The sequence below is a fragment of the Netta rufina genome, assembly GCF_964035555.1.
Source record: "Netta rufina genome assembly, chromosome: 4".
Classification (NCBI taxonomy): Eukaryota; Metazoa; Chordata; class Aves; order Anseriformes; family Anatidae; genus Netta; species Netta rufina.
Window position 1 is genome coordinate 9,989,556 of NC_140127.1, and position 16,866 is coordinate 10,006,421.

At 37.3% G+C, this 16,866-nt stretch overlaps 1 protein-coding gene across 1 annotated transcript in view; it reads right to left on the minus strand.

Moving 5' to 3' along the window:
• The window catches only part of SMARCAD1 (SNF2 related chromatin remodeling ATPase with DExD box 1), a 42,595-nt gene that overhangs the window by 15,032 nt on the left and 10,697 nt on the right, over positions 1–16,866 (minus strand). Inside the window, exons 3-8 of the mRNA XM_084285454.1 lie at positions 15,340–15,517; positions 13,171–13,234; positions 8,983–9,071; positions 7,242–7,331; positions 6,521–6,605; positions 4,614–4,996 (exon numbers count right to left, since the gene is read on the minus strand). Coding sequence (XP_084141580.1) covers positions 4,614–4,996; positions 6,521–6,605; positions 7,242–7,331; positions 8,983–9,071; positions 13,171–13,234; positions 15,340–15,517 — 889 coding nt within the window. The remainder of the gene's footprint in view (positions 1–4,613; positions 4,997–6,520; positions 6,606–7,241; positions 7,332–8,982; positions 9,072–13,170; positions 13,235–15,339; positions 15,518–16,866) is intronic.

Below are 16,866 nucleotides of genomic sequence, written 5' to 3' on the forward strand. Positions count from 1 at the left end.
TTGTCACTTCTAGATTGAAGGTTGGAGTAGAAGATCTTAGAGGTCTTCTCCAACCTGAATCGTTCTATGAAAACACGTTTTTCTCCCCCCCTATGACTCCTTATCACAGTCCTTCATCAACAAATTCTAAGAATTGAAGAATACAAGTACCTTTGGAGTCGCCATTCTTTTATTGAAACTGAAGTACAGGTTTGCCCTGTGTGTGAAACCACACCTGACAAATTCAGAAAAATCTGCATCTGTTACAATTTAGCACAAGGCTTAACAGGAATATATCCTCCTATTATTCCTTTCTTAAAAGGAAGGGGTTAACATAGAACGATTATTATGTATTAAGCGATCAATATGGCAGAGTAAAAGCCAGTTTCTGTAAAATGACCAATACAGGTAGGTCGTGGTTTGACTTCAGAAAACTCCAGCAAGCAATGCCCTCTAGTGACAGTCCTCAGTTACAGTGTTCAGTCTTATTTTGTTTGTGGTTTTGTCTATTAAAAAAAAAAATTACCAACAGTCATAGGTTAAACCAGGCTAAAGGCACATGTCAACACTTGTGCAAAAGTTTTCTAAGTAGACATCTCTTAATAAACAGTTGCAAAGAACACGATTTTTAATAGGCGATTAAAAAATTTCAACATTTGTTTTGATGCCTAAAGCTCTGGTTGGCACGAATCTAAATCCTGTAATCTATAAATGAAGGCATGGAGAATGAAGCCATCTGTTATTTAAAAAGTTCTATTATTTCACATCAGCACGTTAACATTCATTTCCAAGTTTCAACAAGAAAAAATTTAGCCACTGGTTTGCACATGGAAAAACAGCATTATGCTGTCACGTACAACATGAGTAGAGCTGAGGAGAGCCTTTGGGTGACTAGGGGCTCGCACCCCCTGCCTTCCAAAGGGGTCCAAAACTTTGAGGCCATCACGGGCACGTGAACATGGAAGCTTCCACAGCACACCTGAGCAAACACCCGTGGTGATCCCGCGTGACAGCAGTGCCCAAGGGTGAACGACCACCAACCACACTGGCAGCCTGCTCAGTTTCAGTCTGGAACACGCGAAAGCAATTCAGGATTTCACTTCACTGCTTAAGGATAAAAGACAGCCTCAACCTTGATCAAAAAAAGCCCCATTTCACTTCGAGCAGCAGCCATTTCTGACCCAAAGTTATTTGCTGCGTCCACTCTGTTTCTTCTAGTGCAAGACTTCTGGATTTTTTTTTTTGCTAGTTTCATTTTTGTGGGAGTTTGTACACGTACAGCCAAACAGAACAAACGACAGCAGATTTGAACCTCCCCTCCCTGGGGATGTTTCTCTCTTACCTCATATACTATAGCAGCAAACAGAATATGACAGATAAGTCTACATTTTAGGGGGTGGTGATGACTCAAATGAAATGACAAACTAAAATGTGCTATGTCAAAATTTCCACATAATATTTAGTGTCATTGGTATAACTTGCATGTATTCCTTAATAATTTTGAGTTCTTTTAAAACTACTGTCATCACTTGAGGTCTTTCATTACCAAAAGAGATGGTTTGCTTTGGGACAGAAACTGTAAGACTGCAAATGAGAGCAATTAGAGACAACACTAAAGAGGAAATTTAAGCAGTTACTTATAAAACCTTAAAAGGTTTTTAGCATTAAGCTCCCTCCAGTATGCATGTCCACATTTACAAGAATCAACATGAAATTGTATCACACAAACACAACAGGGCAAGAAACAACAAACCCAGAAGGTTCAGATAGGCTCTTTCTGGCCTTTTTAGCCAGTCTTTGGTCTCTCTCTTGTTTCACACACACCCTGAACACCTACAGGTATTTTGGTTATGTGATCATGGTTTATAACCTGTTTTCTGAGGATGACATTTCCAACACGAGCCAATTTGAACAGTTTGGAAAAAGAGTGCAGTTATAGGAATAATTCATCACTGAGTTTTTTAGAGTAAGAAGGAGAAGGAAAGGCATCAGGTATCAAACAGACCTGTCCTCAATACTCCTCCCTCCCTTTTCTCCTAGTCTCCACAACCCCTCTTTCTGCTGGCAGCCCTTTAGCTTGTCTACCCCATGTCACCCACCTGCTCTCCCGGTGCTACAATCCCTAATGACCCATCCCAGAAGATGCCCCTCAACGGCTCCTCAAGATCACCAATTTCAGCATCACACCCTCTTTTATCTTAGCTCCATGCTTTGTCTGGTTCTACAACAGCAGACCACGCTCTTAGATACCCCCCAGTCAGAAAGCAACACGCTTTGACTCAGAAATACACTTTTTAGGAAAACAAGCATCCCAATATATGTAACCTCCTATTCTCGTTAGGCACACAGTATATTCCAAGGGAGGTCACCAGTACTCACCCAGAAAACCATTGATACTACAAATGAAGAAACAGATAGCTAAAGCCTCCAAGAAATATCCAAGCACCACTCATGCAAGATGGTATTTGATAGGAAACTAGCTGGGAGTGTTATCTCTAACATGGAAAATTGCATAAAACTACGCTCCTTGAAGTTACAGTGGATCAACAGCACGAGCACTTAGAAGTTGCCAAAGTAATTCGTTCTTGTGAGTAAAGACATTTCAAGTTCTCTTCATTTACTCTAAGAACCTTGTTTAATCATTTTTTTCCTGTGCATTACAAGCATCACTAGATCAAGTTAAACATCTGCCCTAAGTATTTTTACAGCAGATATTTAAATAATTCCAAGTATTCTCAGTAACTTCTTAAGTTTGAAATCTGTTTAAATCCATCAAAAAAAAAAAAAAAAAAAAAAAAGTCTTAAGGCAACTTAAAAGGTTTGACTGGAAAAAGATTAGCATTTTAATTTAAGTTTTCCTGGAATAAGTCATCCAATTTCTGAACAGGCTTTCCTATTAATGCCATTAATCTTCACCTCAGGCAGAGAGCCTTAAGATCTTCCTCTGTTCTCCTAAATAACAGTAACATTGAGTGCTTTACAAAGGTTTTACCAAAATAACTTACAGTATCTTTACAGTAGATATTATTACAGTAAAAATATACCTTAAAATTAAGTCAATTTATTCAGTGCTAAAACAACCAACTCTCTACATTTTTCTACCATTCTGTTAATTGGTAGGGAAAAATGCTGGGTCACTAAGCTACTGGATCTTTATAAACAATTAAATCACTCTGATATTAAACATCTGCTGAAGTTTCCTGCAAATTACTTCTACTCTGGGCAAGTATTCACAACACTAGACAAACATGTGGTTGCTGACAGCAGCAATTTTTTATGAAAGAAATATTTGGAACATGAACAGGCCCATACAGTTTTTCTGTTAAATATTTTACACAGAGAAAAGGATAAGAGCCCTGTAGCAAATATTTCTGCAGAGAATTAAGCTCAGGCAAAACCCAACAAGTTTAGAAAGGAACTGCCGTGTGACAGATGTTCTCTAAGAAGCCAAAGGCTTGAGGCAAAACGGATTTTTTTTTTTTTGCAGCATATCTGTACCTTGTTTTTTTTCTTTTTTCAAGGATCTCTCTCTTATCTCCCCCATTTGGGAGACAACTCTTACAAAGATCATTTTGTTTTCTTGAAAGTTTTTTTTAGTAACTTTTGTTATTTTGTCGTAAAACACACAATAACATTTATTATTTGTTTTTATGCATATCGAAGAAATCATATTCTTCTCTAAAGAAATATAAACAGATCTTGTATTTATTAGTGGGGTGGTTTCAAAACACAGACTGGTTGAAAAAAAAAACAAAAAAACACGTACCAATTACTCCTTAAGAAGGCCTACACAGTTATTGACTTAAAATTCAAAGCACTAATAATTAAACCAAGACAGCCTGCCGTAACGCACTTCAAATTTCTTATTAGAACACTGCCCGTATTAGGTCTGACGTCCTGCAGTTAACTGAAATGCATGAAAGGTGAAGGCAACAAACAAACCATGGGAAACATTTGAAAGTAACATCCCAGTGACAGCAGATAATCTACTTACCAAGAGCTATTGCTTTCTCTTCTGTTGTGGATTGTGGTTTAGCCTTCTGATGCTTTACCTTTTGTTAATAAAAACACAGCAGCTTGCTCCATTAAAAAAATGGCTGCACTGCTTAGCTAGCAAAACCATGCTAGAGACAAAGCTGAAGCAGATTAAAAAAAGAACAAAACACAGACAATGACTGTTCCTTGTCTAAAACTGAAAATATCCATGCTGGCATCTTCATCATGGAGCTACCCTTGAAGCTGCTGCTGCTGCTGTTAGAGTAGCTGCAGTAAAAGTTCTGCCACATTCTCGTCTTCTGCATGGGTTTTCAGCTCAAACAGCTCAGAACAGGCTAGCAAACACCTCCTTCCTAAATGAAAGCTCTAATTTCTTCTTCTGCAGTGAAATCAACCAAGTTTCTACGCTAAAAAGTGAGTGACAGTAATGTCAGCCAATCAGCTTGAGTTTTTCAGCAAAATCACCCCTTAATTCATTCAAAATTAGGTCATATGACACTGTTTGAAATGCTATTGGCTTACAATGAATGTAGTATTTTAGCCTAATCAGGCTAAGGCCACCCATCTATGCCTCTCTAGACCAAAGACACCTTGACTCTAGGCACGCTGGGGATATTAAAACAAGAATGCAGACTTACCAGAGCTTCCCAACTATTAAAGGGCCGGAGCGCTATTATCTTCTGAACCTTTTTCTGAGAACACTGGGGAATCAGCGTGAGTTCACTGGGGGAAGCATCTTGCAGGAAGCTAAGGATTTTAGCTTTGTAACCATCCTCCATCACTTCGTCACCACTGCTGTAGTCCTGGTCAAGGGAGCTACCACCTTCTTCGGAACCTGACTCGTCCTCCGAGTCTTCCATCTCTCTTTTAGTGCTCCAAACACTTTTGCTTTTTTTCCTAAAGCCGTTCTGCTCCCTCCCAGAAGATTTCCGTTTCAACTTCTGTTTATTCTCATCACTTCTGCTGCTTGCAGAGACTTTGGTCCAGTCCGAAACTTCACTTTTGGAAGGAAATTCCACGCCTACAGGTGTGGTGTAGAGAAGGCAACAAGTCAACACATACTGGTTAAGGGCAAATTAAAACCTACTGCTCTTCCAAAATGAAGTCACATATGTAATATTAAAATTGTGTTTTATATCAACACAGCGCCTCAACAGCAGGTGTTACCAAGAAGGGAAAAAAGCGCAGCAAATGCCATTCAAGTCTGTTTAAAACATGTAAATAGTATTAACTAGGAGTAGGTGAACAACACTAATTTGTATATTGCTCAAATAGCACAGCATTTTGAGCAACTATCCTAGAACACAGAAGAGCAACACAACATTGTACGTGTGAGCTGCAGAAGCTTTGAGGTAAGAGCAACCTCTTATAGCTTAAGAGTTGTGATAATACTACTGGGATGAGATACCAGTCCCACTCATTCCAACTGCCAAAAATGAATTCTGTTGATTCCAGTAAATAAACCAACTTTCACCCTCCACCCCTCCAAATTATACATTCTTCTGTTTTAAGGCATCTCAGTGAAGCATTAAATGCAGGGTAAAAAACAAACAAACAAACAAAAAACAAACATGCACCTGCTAAAGAAACTGGAAGAACTAGGTATTTCATACCACAAAAACACTACTGCCTTGAAGTAAGATGGAGATTATTTAACAGCATGTGGGCAACTCATTTTCAGGAAGGATTTTTCCCCCCCCAGCATCTCACTTGCAATGCTTTTTCTTCTGCCCAACCCCAGCTTGCTAGTGAGCGACTCCAATCCCAGGATCTATTGTTTCTCCTTCTGGTTATCGAGAAGGTAAGGAACCAACCTTAGGCATACGGATAATTGGATTCCTTTCAAGCAGAGAGAACTAAGAATAGTATCCTATCCCCAAGAGCACTGAAAACAGCTGATATAGCAAAACAGACACATTTCTGACAGCTGTGTAACACTCTGAAAAGTCATCAACTCATTAAACAGTATTTAAGTTCTAATGCGCAGATTTACCTGGGGTCACAGTTTTTGAGTTCTTGTTCCCTACCACAACAAATGTAGTGATATTTACATGTTGGTTGCATAGTTTAAAGCCTGTTTTTAGTATTTTTCTATACCAAAAAGTATTTCAAAAATATAAATAAGCTTACGTTACATGTCACCTATGCAGATACTGGCAGTTACTGAATTACAAATTACTCAAGTTATAAAAAAAACAACTTATTTTTAAGGAAGTGGAAGGGGAACAAATGTCAGCTTTGACACATTTCAGAATATATTTTATGATATAAGTAATTGCAACTCCTTATGTAAGCCTATATTAGGAAAGGCAAAAATAATTCTCTCTTATAAAGAATGATAAATCATGATACTGAAAAGTAAAGGAAAAATCCAGTTTCGTTCTTTTACCTCTATCTTCCCTTCCTCAATACTATTTTCAAGTACCAGTTAAAGTTTCTAGATGTAGTGCTGTCACGACTGTCACTGCTGGACATTAGAAAAGATTTATACTATAAGCCTGTTTGTTTTGTCTTGGGATAAAATGGATTATAAATCTGTCTTTACCTTCACTGTCTTCTGCAAATACTCTCAGAGCTTCCTGTGCTTCGTGAAACACCCAGTTATGTTCCTGAAGTACATCTCTCAGCTCCTAGTAAGCGATGAGAAATTTTGTTTTGTAGTTAAGATAAGCAGAAACTAGAATTCTCTATATATTAACACTGAGATATGAACACTTAATTTTAATCCCATAAGGCAAATACTCTTCCGCTACCCCCTTAAGTCAGAGGACTCAAAATTAAGGAAATCAGAAGTAGAAAAACCTTCAGTTCATCTTTAGCACAGACCTGCACCCCACTTTTCAAAAGGGTGGGAACACATAAACAAGCTTTGCTTCCAACAATTTAAAAGTACAGTATTAAAAGGCCCTGATCAGTTGCTGAGTATCTGCAGATACTAAACTACCACAACACACACATTATCTCATCTTCGGTGGGGAGCGAGGGCCAGAGGGAGGGCGATTTCCCCCATACATTTTATAGGAGGCCAGGCTTGCCATCAGGACCAAAACAGCAGGACAGAAAGTTCTGTCTAGTCTTTGACTAATTCCAGCTGCTCTCAGTCAACAGCAAATTGCATTCCAAGGGAAGGAGCAGTGAAAGCCTTCCTACTCTTGAAACCTTCTGAGAGCACTGCTGGTATAAGGACTGCTTCATTTGGACTACTGACAGCTACCATTTTCTTAAGAAATCAAAATCTGATTTGTTATCAGGAGACATGAGCTCACCTCCTTATCCAATCCGGGGAATGTATTTTGCAGCTTCTTTACAAGCATCTCTCGCTTCTCCCATTGTCTTTGAGATTCTGACCCATCCAGCTATGTTTAAAAAAAATAATCCGTTTTAGACTTAATGCAATTTACAGAGAAATCAAACCTAATCAATACTGCTTACCTTAAAAAGTCACTCCAAATGACAAAAGCACTTAAGACAAATCTCAAGTTGCAGAAGTGATTCCTCATACACAATCAATACTCAAAATACAGCTAAAACTTTCAAGAGTGTAGAAAGTCTTCCGTCATGAAAGACTGGCATTCTTTATTTGATTAGCATATACAGTGCAAAGTTACATACCAAAGCATAAATAATTTCAAATTATCTAGCTCTTATTTCTTTAAAATAAAAACTATAGTTAGTAGTGATTCTGCATATTTCAGGCAGTAGGGTTAACATTCAGGAGGTTAAGGAGACTAACAAGTGTGTAGTATTTAACTCGCCAGAGCCTATAAACATGTCAATTGGCATGTTTATATGAAGATTTATATGTTTCAAAAAGAAACAAAAACACAACAGAATCAATACTGTGTCAAAGCACCATAAAGTCACATCAAAACTTGGCAAAAAGTTTTCGTCAACATGAGCTCCACTAACAGCTACTCTAAGTTGGGAAAGAGGGAGGTTTCTTATGAACGAGTGCCAAAACTTCTACATGCCACAAGCTGTTTTGTTACATACTCAAAAAAAATATATATATAATTAAGCAAGTTCCTTCCCAGGAACTGAATGCAAAGTGGTTACATGTCTACTTATCTACAGCAAAGATAGCAACATACTTATTTACTTAGCTAAACGAAACAAACTAAATCACCCAGAAGTACTTCCAGGTAACAGAGGTCATGGTTCCTTCCCTCAGTGAGTCCACAGCACCATTAGGAAAAGAGCTGTGGTAAATACAAGAGCCAGTAAAGGGATGTAGCGTGCTCTAGCTTTTGGAGCCAGTTATCCCGGAGAGAAAATTTCTCAGCATGAGCTAAAAAAAACTGCAAGCATTCCCATTACTAATCTCAAGTACAAATTCTAAAAATCCTCATTTCAGAGGATTTTTTTTCCCCACTCCTCAGTCTTTTAACTGTAACAGAACTGTTAAGTATAGAAATCAAACCGCTGCCTAAAACCAGGTCCAGTGAAGCTTGTTTGCTACACCAGCTGGGTAGTAGTTCAGTATCTGTGCACAAAGGTCAAAGTAATCATTGCATTTAACCTATCTGATTCATTGCTTTCCAAGATTTCCCTATGCCATAGTTCTTTTCCAACCTAAACGATTCTCTGATTCTATCACTACTATAGCAAAGGATAAGAGTAACAAAAGATGTTGAACTTTACGTATTTGAGGAAAAATAAGGAATGACCCGATGAGGCAAGTTGCCTCATAGCTGATAACTCCCGTTAACATTCACAGCAGCTGAACTGTACCCAGTTCCTCACATACTGCTGCTACCTGTCATCAATTTCTACCCTGAGAGCAGTAACTAGGCTAATTAGGACACAAATCTATAAATATTGAAGAGCAAAACAGGTAGCTTCACTTAGCATTGCCAAAAAGAATAAAGCAGAAAAACTCAGAGGGCAAGATTTGAATTTGATGGGATTTTCTGATAAAAAACACGAAGTTCATGCCACTATTGTCACTGATCAAGTCAGACACTTCCACCTACTTCATAGCACTTTGACAGAAAACCCAATACTTACACGATTAGCTTTTGGCTTTTTTGCAGATTGCTCATCACTGTTGTCACGGTTTGTGGGAGAATCTTCTAATTTCCTTTTGCGAAAGGTAGCTTTAAAAAGGAAGCAGAAAAGAACTGGAAATTACTTTCATTAAGTTTACCTCAATACAGTGGGATGATTCAAACCAGAGCTATAGGAACTACTTGTTAACTGCACAAGATGTTGAATGGTCTTCTGTAGTAGTTTCTTACTACAGTCCACAGGTGCACAGTAACTCCAAGCACAGCCGCTGCTTGAAAATACGTTTCTTTACCTTATTTAACTCCTCAAGTTTTATTTAGTACTCTGGCAACTAAGCAATTATGTCTCATAGGAAACAGCTTTATTTTTACGTACGAGTAAAGTTGTATCTTTCTTTTAACAGTAGTAGTTTTCCAAAAGAAAGATTTTATTTAAGCTGAGTGCTTTTGGAAATCTGGTGCCTAACCAAGGCTAAAACCAAGCTGTGAGTTATGAAACGCACTCCACTGCCAATCTGGTAGTGCTGGTGATTGATTTCTGGCTCAGGTGCCCACTAGAGGTTACTATCAAACAGTTTTCAACATTAAATCAAAACGCTTCTAAGAGAACTATGTGTATCAAGTCAGAGATAACCAAATATCAGTGATACCTGAATTATTTATGAACAGTTTACATGAGCCAGAATTTTGAGTATCTTTGGGCCCAGGTGATAAACAAAGATTACCATCTGAGCGTTAAGACCTGCCCAGTCAGGTGCATTTTCACTGCCACGATGCACACCTCATGTTGCTTGAAGCAGCAACTCTTACTAGATGTTACTCTTACTCTTTTTACTATAGTTCAAATTATTTAAAGTTTCCCAATCTTTCTGGAAGCCTGCTGGCAGAGCTTTCATGTCTGTCACAAGCATCTGCAGCCAACCTCTCATCCCAGACTGCCAAAGGATAGTCAGCAAACAAGCAGAGCTCAGCTGATCACACACAAAAAACATGCTTGCTTTCAAATCCAAAGGACCATATGGACAACCAAAATAGCTTTAATTGTGAAGAATTAAGCGTTCACATCTTTGCACAGAAACACATTTTTGTATGAAAATACTTCCAAATACATTTTCCACTAGACTAATTCACTCTGGTATCAAAAATGGAAGTTGCATATAGATTAAAAAAATAACACTTCCCAAAGGCAGAGACAAGCACCAGCAATAACTAGCTCTTCATTCAAGTTCCAGATATCTACCAGAAAAGTCTGGTAAGATTTTTTGGAGCATATTCATTTCTACATACCCATATAAAACACACAGAAGCAGCGCACCTCAAAGAATCCAGAGAATATGTCGACAGGGGGGACGCAGCTCTCCTTCAGCATTCAGAGAACAACGCACTTGACTTTTCTGCCCAAGAATCTCATTAAACAATATGGGCAGGAAAAAAAAACACAACATACTACTAGCTTAAGACTGAAAAAATGTGTTTAGCCTTGATACCAAGGCTAAGGGCAGTCAGGCTGCTGTTGGGTAAAGCACTAGAAGAGTTAAGGAGTTAAGATCTTAAGATTGCTTAAGATCAACTAGAACTGCATTCAGGATTGTTAATTCTGAACGTGAACAGGGACCCTGCAAACCTCTCTGCCACACAGGCTTCACAGAGTATTTCCAAGATTAACCCCCCTTTCTTTGAAGTCATGGGCTGAATGAATGTTGGTCTTTGGAGGAAAACCAAAGAAATAAATACAACTGGTCAAGAGCAATTTGAGTGACAATTAAGCTGCAGTGGAGAATCTGGATAACCATGATCTCAGGAACCTACCAATATAAAATTACTTATAAATCAGTCTGTGATCATCTGAAACTAAACGCATCTACAACTGAAAAACAACTTCCTAAAGGCATTCACTTTGCAAGGTATACCTGATTTTTGCTTCCTGGGCCAAGGCAACACTGCTGAGGGAATGAAGAAGCTGTATGATTGCTAGTTAGGATTCATCCTTGGAGTGTAGGCAGGGTACATGGGACCCTCCAGAGAAAACCTTACTCCGTGTTTTCTTTTTAATCAACAAGCACTGAGAAAAGCAACTCAAGGGTTTCAAATTTTAGAGGCACTTGTAATTATTTCCACTGTTATTTGTTGTTACCACTACAAAAAGCAAAACACCGTATGACAGTGACTTTCTTACACTATTATGAAAGAGACAGTCATTTCTCTGTTCAAAAAGCAGTAACATCAGAGAACTTCACTTGAGGCGTTAGCTCAGAAGAACCCACACCGATTTCATAGTTTTCAAGATGTATAGAAAGCAACAATGGAAACGAATCACAAGAAGAAGGTATTGCTGTAACTTCACATCTTTCATTCGTGCACACTTTTTTCCCCGTGTGTCACATCTGATCTTTGTACCTGTAAGTTATCTGCAATGATTCTTATTTGAGTTATAGAAACAACAATTCAAACTATACAAGTTTTGTCACTATTAAGGAAAGGACCAAACTAAGAATGCTTTGTCAGGCCACTTTTTTTTTTTTTAAGCCAAATTATACTTCATAATACTTTATCTTGTCCCTCACTTCTCACCCAGTCAACACCTCGTAACAAGTAAAGCATGTCAAAAATTGACATGGAGAAGCAGATGTTCAATGATGTTTCCACTTTTTAAAAAAATGTGTCCAAAAATGAGATGATTTATACCATCAGGCATGCTCATTCTTAGCTAAATATTTTATATAACAGATATGATTGAAGAGAATTCTGCTGCCAAGATTCTTCTGTGGGCTTCTATCGAAAGCATATGAAACAGCACCCTTAGATCAACACAAAAATGGCCAAAAGGCAGAGTATAAATACCAGAAATCAGCATTTTAGTTGAAACATTGAATTGCACCAAAATTTAGAGATGTCTATTAGCGTGAAGTGATTTAATATTAATCAAAACCCTTGAAAAGTAATCATCATCTTCCAGGAAGGGTTTTTCCAGGAGCAGCACTCAGACGTAGCATGTCCCTTGAGAATGTGTTGGCTTCTCCCCACCTATCTATAGAATCATGCACACAGCGATAACCTCAAAATACTCGACAGTCAGAAAGCATGGTCTGGTTAGATTAAATGGTTGAAAATCCTGTGTTAAAGGGTTTTTGTTTTTTTTAAATGAGCTTTTCATTAACTATTAAAAATCTTGGAAGTTGTAATGTTTTTCCTCTTCTGACTTTTGTATACAAGCACAACAGGGAGAACTGAATTATCACAAGATCATCTTCTACGTTAGATACAGAATAGAACTATATTCTCCCTCAGCACATGAGCTTCCTACAGATAGTTTCCAAATCCATGGAAATCCAAAATCAAAATTGATCTGTACGAAAAGACACATGAACCACTTAAATAAAATAATCAAGAGTGATTATAAACAGCTTTCTCCATCCTATCCAAACCATGAAGATCTTTCAAGAAAGTCACAGACAACTACACTGTAAACAGACTGAGACTGATAAAACAGCTTTTTAAGACATAATATTCATAATGACCTTTCATTCTTCTCCCACCACAAGCACATGACAAATCAGTCAAAAAGATTAACAGAATACAGAGGTTTAAACCCTTAACTTAGGTGATGTCAAGAGCAAAACCCAAAGCCTGAGAATGATGACCTTTTTTACATGCATATCACGTTCTACACATTCCCACATCTTGGGATTCTTTGGTAACATCACATAACATCATGAGACTGCGGGAATTCAGATGCAGAAAAAGAAAACCTTAAACAAGCTCTGGGGACTCAAAGCATGTTTTGGTGGATGTTTTGCTACAGAACCACGAGGAATTATCTGCATTAGTGTTTAAGCCTACCAGTTCTTACTAGGAACTACAAGTCTACAGACTTGTCAACCTGAAGAGAAAATCACGACAGGGCTTGACACAAGAAAGTTCTAGTTAGAAATGGCTAAAATTCTTTTTTATCACCAGGTTTCTCACCCACAACATTTAGTACTACTATCTTTAACCTATTGCTATTTACCTCAACTTCCAAGCAACACAGGAACCATTAACAACAAAAGTCGCTTACTTAAAAGACCCCACATTTAAAGCCATCCTGAACTTCACAGAATATATTTCCCTTTATTTTTTCTATTTCTCAATTTTGGTATGCATCCTCTTCTCATTTTTCCCCTTGCAAAGTCTGCAGCTTCAAACATACCTTCATCATTGAACTTCAAACCAGCAGCTATCGCTTCATCCATTGTGCATGTCGATTCTATCAACTGAGAAAACAAAAAAAACCAGCTAAGTAGTAAGATTTAATCCAGATAAAAAGAGGATGATGATAAATAAGCAGGATTGAAATACACTTTGGAAAAAGAAAAAACAAAAAAACAAACAAAAACAAACAAACAAAACAAAACAAAACAAAAAAAAAAAAAAAAAAAAAAAAAAAACAAAGCCCTAACACCCAAAAGTCGTTTATTGTAAATTCCAAATCCAAGACCAAAATTGACAGGTACTAAATCATCATCTAGACTGATTACAATCACATCAGCTGTGATTTGGCAACACTTTGTATTAAAGCTGTTTTCAAGCACGTTTTTAAATTTAATTTATTTTGCTTTCTTTTCCACCTCCTATTTCACAAACATATGATGAAGTTTAAGTAAACTTTTTTTTTAAATCTCCAAAAACATTTAATGTTACTATCACAAAGCCAGATGACCCAAAAACCTAACATCCTAACTCATGGATTTTTTTTTCATATACTGCTATGTCACACTGGTTGATTTCCTGGAACCAAATTTAAAACGTGCCTCCAACAGATTATCTTTCTTGCAACCTTAGATTCTTTTCTCCATCTACCTGCAATCTCAGCATAGATCATTCTTACAAATTAACTGAATATTGAGACTTATAAAGTAAGTACTGCTTTTTCCAAGCATGGTAACTTCAACAGAAGCAAAGAGCCTAAAGATTACAAACAGAACAACACACGTAAAACGAGGAGATCTGATTCCCAAGCATCTGTTCCCATTTCTAAACACTGCCTTACAATTTTACTATAAATATATTTTCCTTTTGAAAGGAGCATAGGAGCTTATAGCTTACTATTTTACTACTATTATAGCTTACTATTTTTTTTCCTAACATTCACTGGTCATGTAGAGTTTATCAGGACAAGCTGTTCCAGATCCTTTGTAAAGGAACAATACATTTGCCCATTATTCCCTCATCTTCCCTCAAGAATGTTCTGGATATGTAACCATAGAAAAAATGCTTGCACAGCCCTTACATACTACAAAATTCTGTTGATACAGGATCTCTCATGCTCTCCTGAGAACAGAAACCATCAGCACTACGTACCACTAAGCATTTACAAATACCACTGAAGTCACTCCTCATTGAACCCACAAAACAGCAAACACACACACTATACAAGCAGCGTTTTTAGTTAGTTTCTAGGCTACTATGAACCGTTCTCTCTTTGGTTTAAGTACATTCTGTGCGGTAATTGAAACTTCATGTGCTCTGGGCATTTACAGCATAATTCATACTATACCCTCCAGGACAAAAATAAAATAAAAGATTGCTATTTACAACTGCATAATCACTCAGCAAAGATACCAGTTGAATTTCTGCATTTCTTTAAAGACTCTTTGGCAACTTAATAGATTAAATGCATTTATCTTCAAAAACTAAAGCTACTGAAAAATTAGTTACATATCAGCACTAAGAGGTAAACCTAATGAAGATGTATTTTACTGTAATAAGTTACCATAATGTTATAGTACGTTTGTGCTGTGCATTGGAGAATGGCCAAGAGTATCTTAGGTTTATGCAGAGGCATAATTTTAAGAAATTGGAGTAATTTCAAGCCTACTCTTTTTGCCTCACTGGAAGTAGTACGGGCTTTAAGCATTAAATCTGATGAAAGCAAAGGAGAAGTGTTTCATGCAGCGTAGCTAACAACAACGATTTCGCTCATTTTGCATTAACCAGTTAACTGCACTCCAGCAACAGCTATCACTAGTTATGAACCAAGGTAGCTCTAAGTAAGGTTAAAAGTCAGGACAGCACAAAGTAATAAAAAAGTGTACTATACCCTAGAATTCACTGTTGAAGAGACCTGATTCTTTTATTTATATATATATATATATATATATATACATACATACATACACACACACACAGTTTAAAAAAAACAAAACAAAACACAAACTTGCATGATTGTACTTCCCCTGCAAGAAGTAATACTTTGATATCACCTTTTGCTAGGAAGACTTGGGGCTCTTCCCTCTTGTAATGCCAAAAGCATAAGAATACAAGAATACTGCCTACAAAATAGTCATCAAAATAAATGAAGAGAATAGAGCATTATTACTTCTAATAAATCCTGGTCACTTCTCTGGGGGAAGAGTTCCTTCATTGTTTCCAGCTTTGCACTTTTGATGTCTTCCTCCACACCATTCTTCATGTCTGGCAGCTTTTCTCTACCATTGACATAAGCCAACTGAGTCAGGTCATCCTTAGGCTGTTCATCATCCTTAGACTGTTCAGAGCTATGACATATGAGGGACAGATAAAGAATTCAGTTTGATTTTTGCTTCCTACATTTTACTCCGCAAGATCGTCATTGTAAACCCAAACCAATAGGACTCCACGAGTAGAAATTTATATGGTTAAATGTTAGCTTTTTAAAAGAAACTAGTATTTTTTAAATAAGTTGCTGCATATTATTTAAGCACATGAAACATGTATTACAGAAAGAAAAATACAGTAGTAGAACTGTCGCCCTCCACCTTTCGCATGAGACACTGTTTGCAAAAAACTTCATGTATCACCAAAGTAAGGAACAGTCGAAATCCAGTTTCCTTCCTTACAAGACATATTTACATGTGTTCAGTAAAATTGAACCAAGTTGTACCCAAAGTGCTATCTCCTACTCTGGGAAAAATAAAGCATTTATGGTTTAGTATACATTTCTGCTTACAGTAAACACATTTCAACTTGGCAAAGGGAAGAAGGAACAGACAGAAAATCCTATGACTTACCTTTGTACTGGGGTATAAGAGGTTACTTACACCTCAATTTAACAAAATTGGATCAATTTAACAAAAACATCAATACATTTCATTATTTCAGCTAACTGAATTACATCAGACTATCTCAGTTTGTTTCAAATGGTCTAGTGTTTATCTGCCCAACAGACACACAGATCTAAGTTCTTTATTAAAAAGAAATAAATAAATTTCAGGTTTCCTGTCCTAATTCTCAGCTCAAAAAAATAAAATGCGAAGATCCTTAAGTAGTATCTTAAATGTCTTAGAATCCAAATTCCTCTTCCAACCACCAACCAATCTAGTCATAGGCTTCAGAAGGTCAACTAGCATCCCCTTAAAAAGTCGTAACAAAGTGGCACGTTAAAATTTATTAGCGTATTTCAAACCTTTCTGCCTTGTTAAGGAAAAAAATTTCTTCATAAATTGTATATAAAGAGGACATCAACTGAAACTGATATAGTAACACTGCAATTACCTTATCCTTTCCTATTAGGGATTAACATCTCAACACTTGTCAACAAAGCCAGAGTTGCATACATCATGTCTTCTCCACAATCACGTTCCTAGCAAGCATCAAGAAACACTCGTGTAACCACTAAAACAGTATGACTCTGACCCACAAAGTCTATTGTGTTAGATGTCCGTTTTTCCAACAAAGCCTAGATAGCAACTCACCCAGGGAAGCTTACCTCACTTAAGCCTAGGAAAGCTGTACTTTCTGCTCTAGAACATCTTTTATCCAGGATAACTGAGGCTAGGATACCCAGACATAAAGGAAGAAATTCACAAAATCCCCAACCTCTAGGTAAAACATGTACGAAGAAGCACAGTATAAAGACACCTGGTCA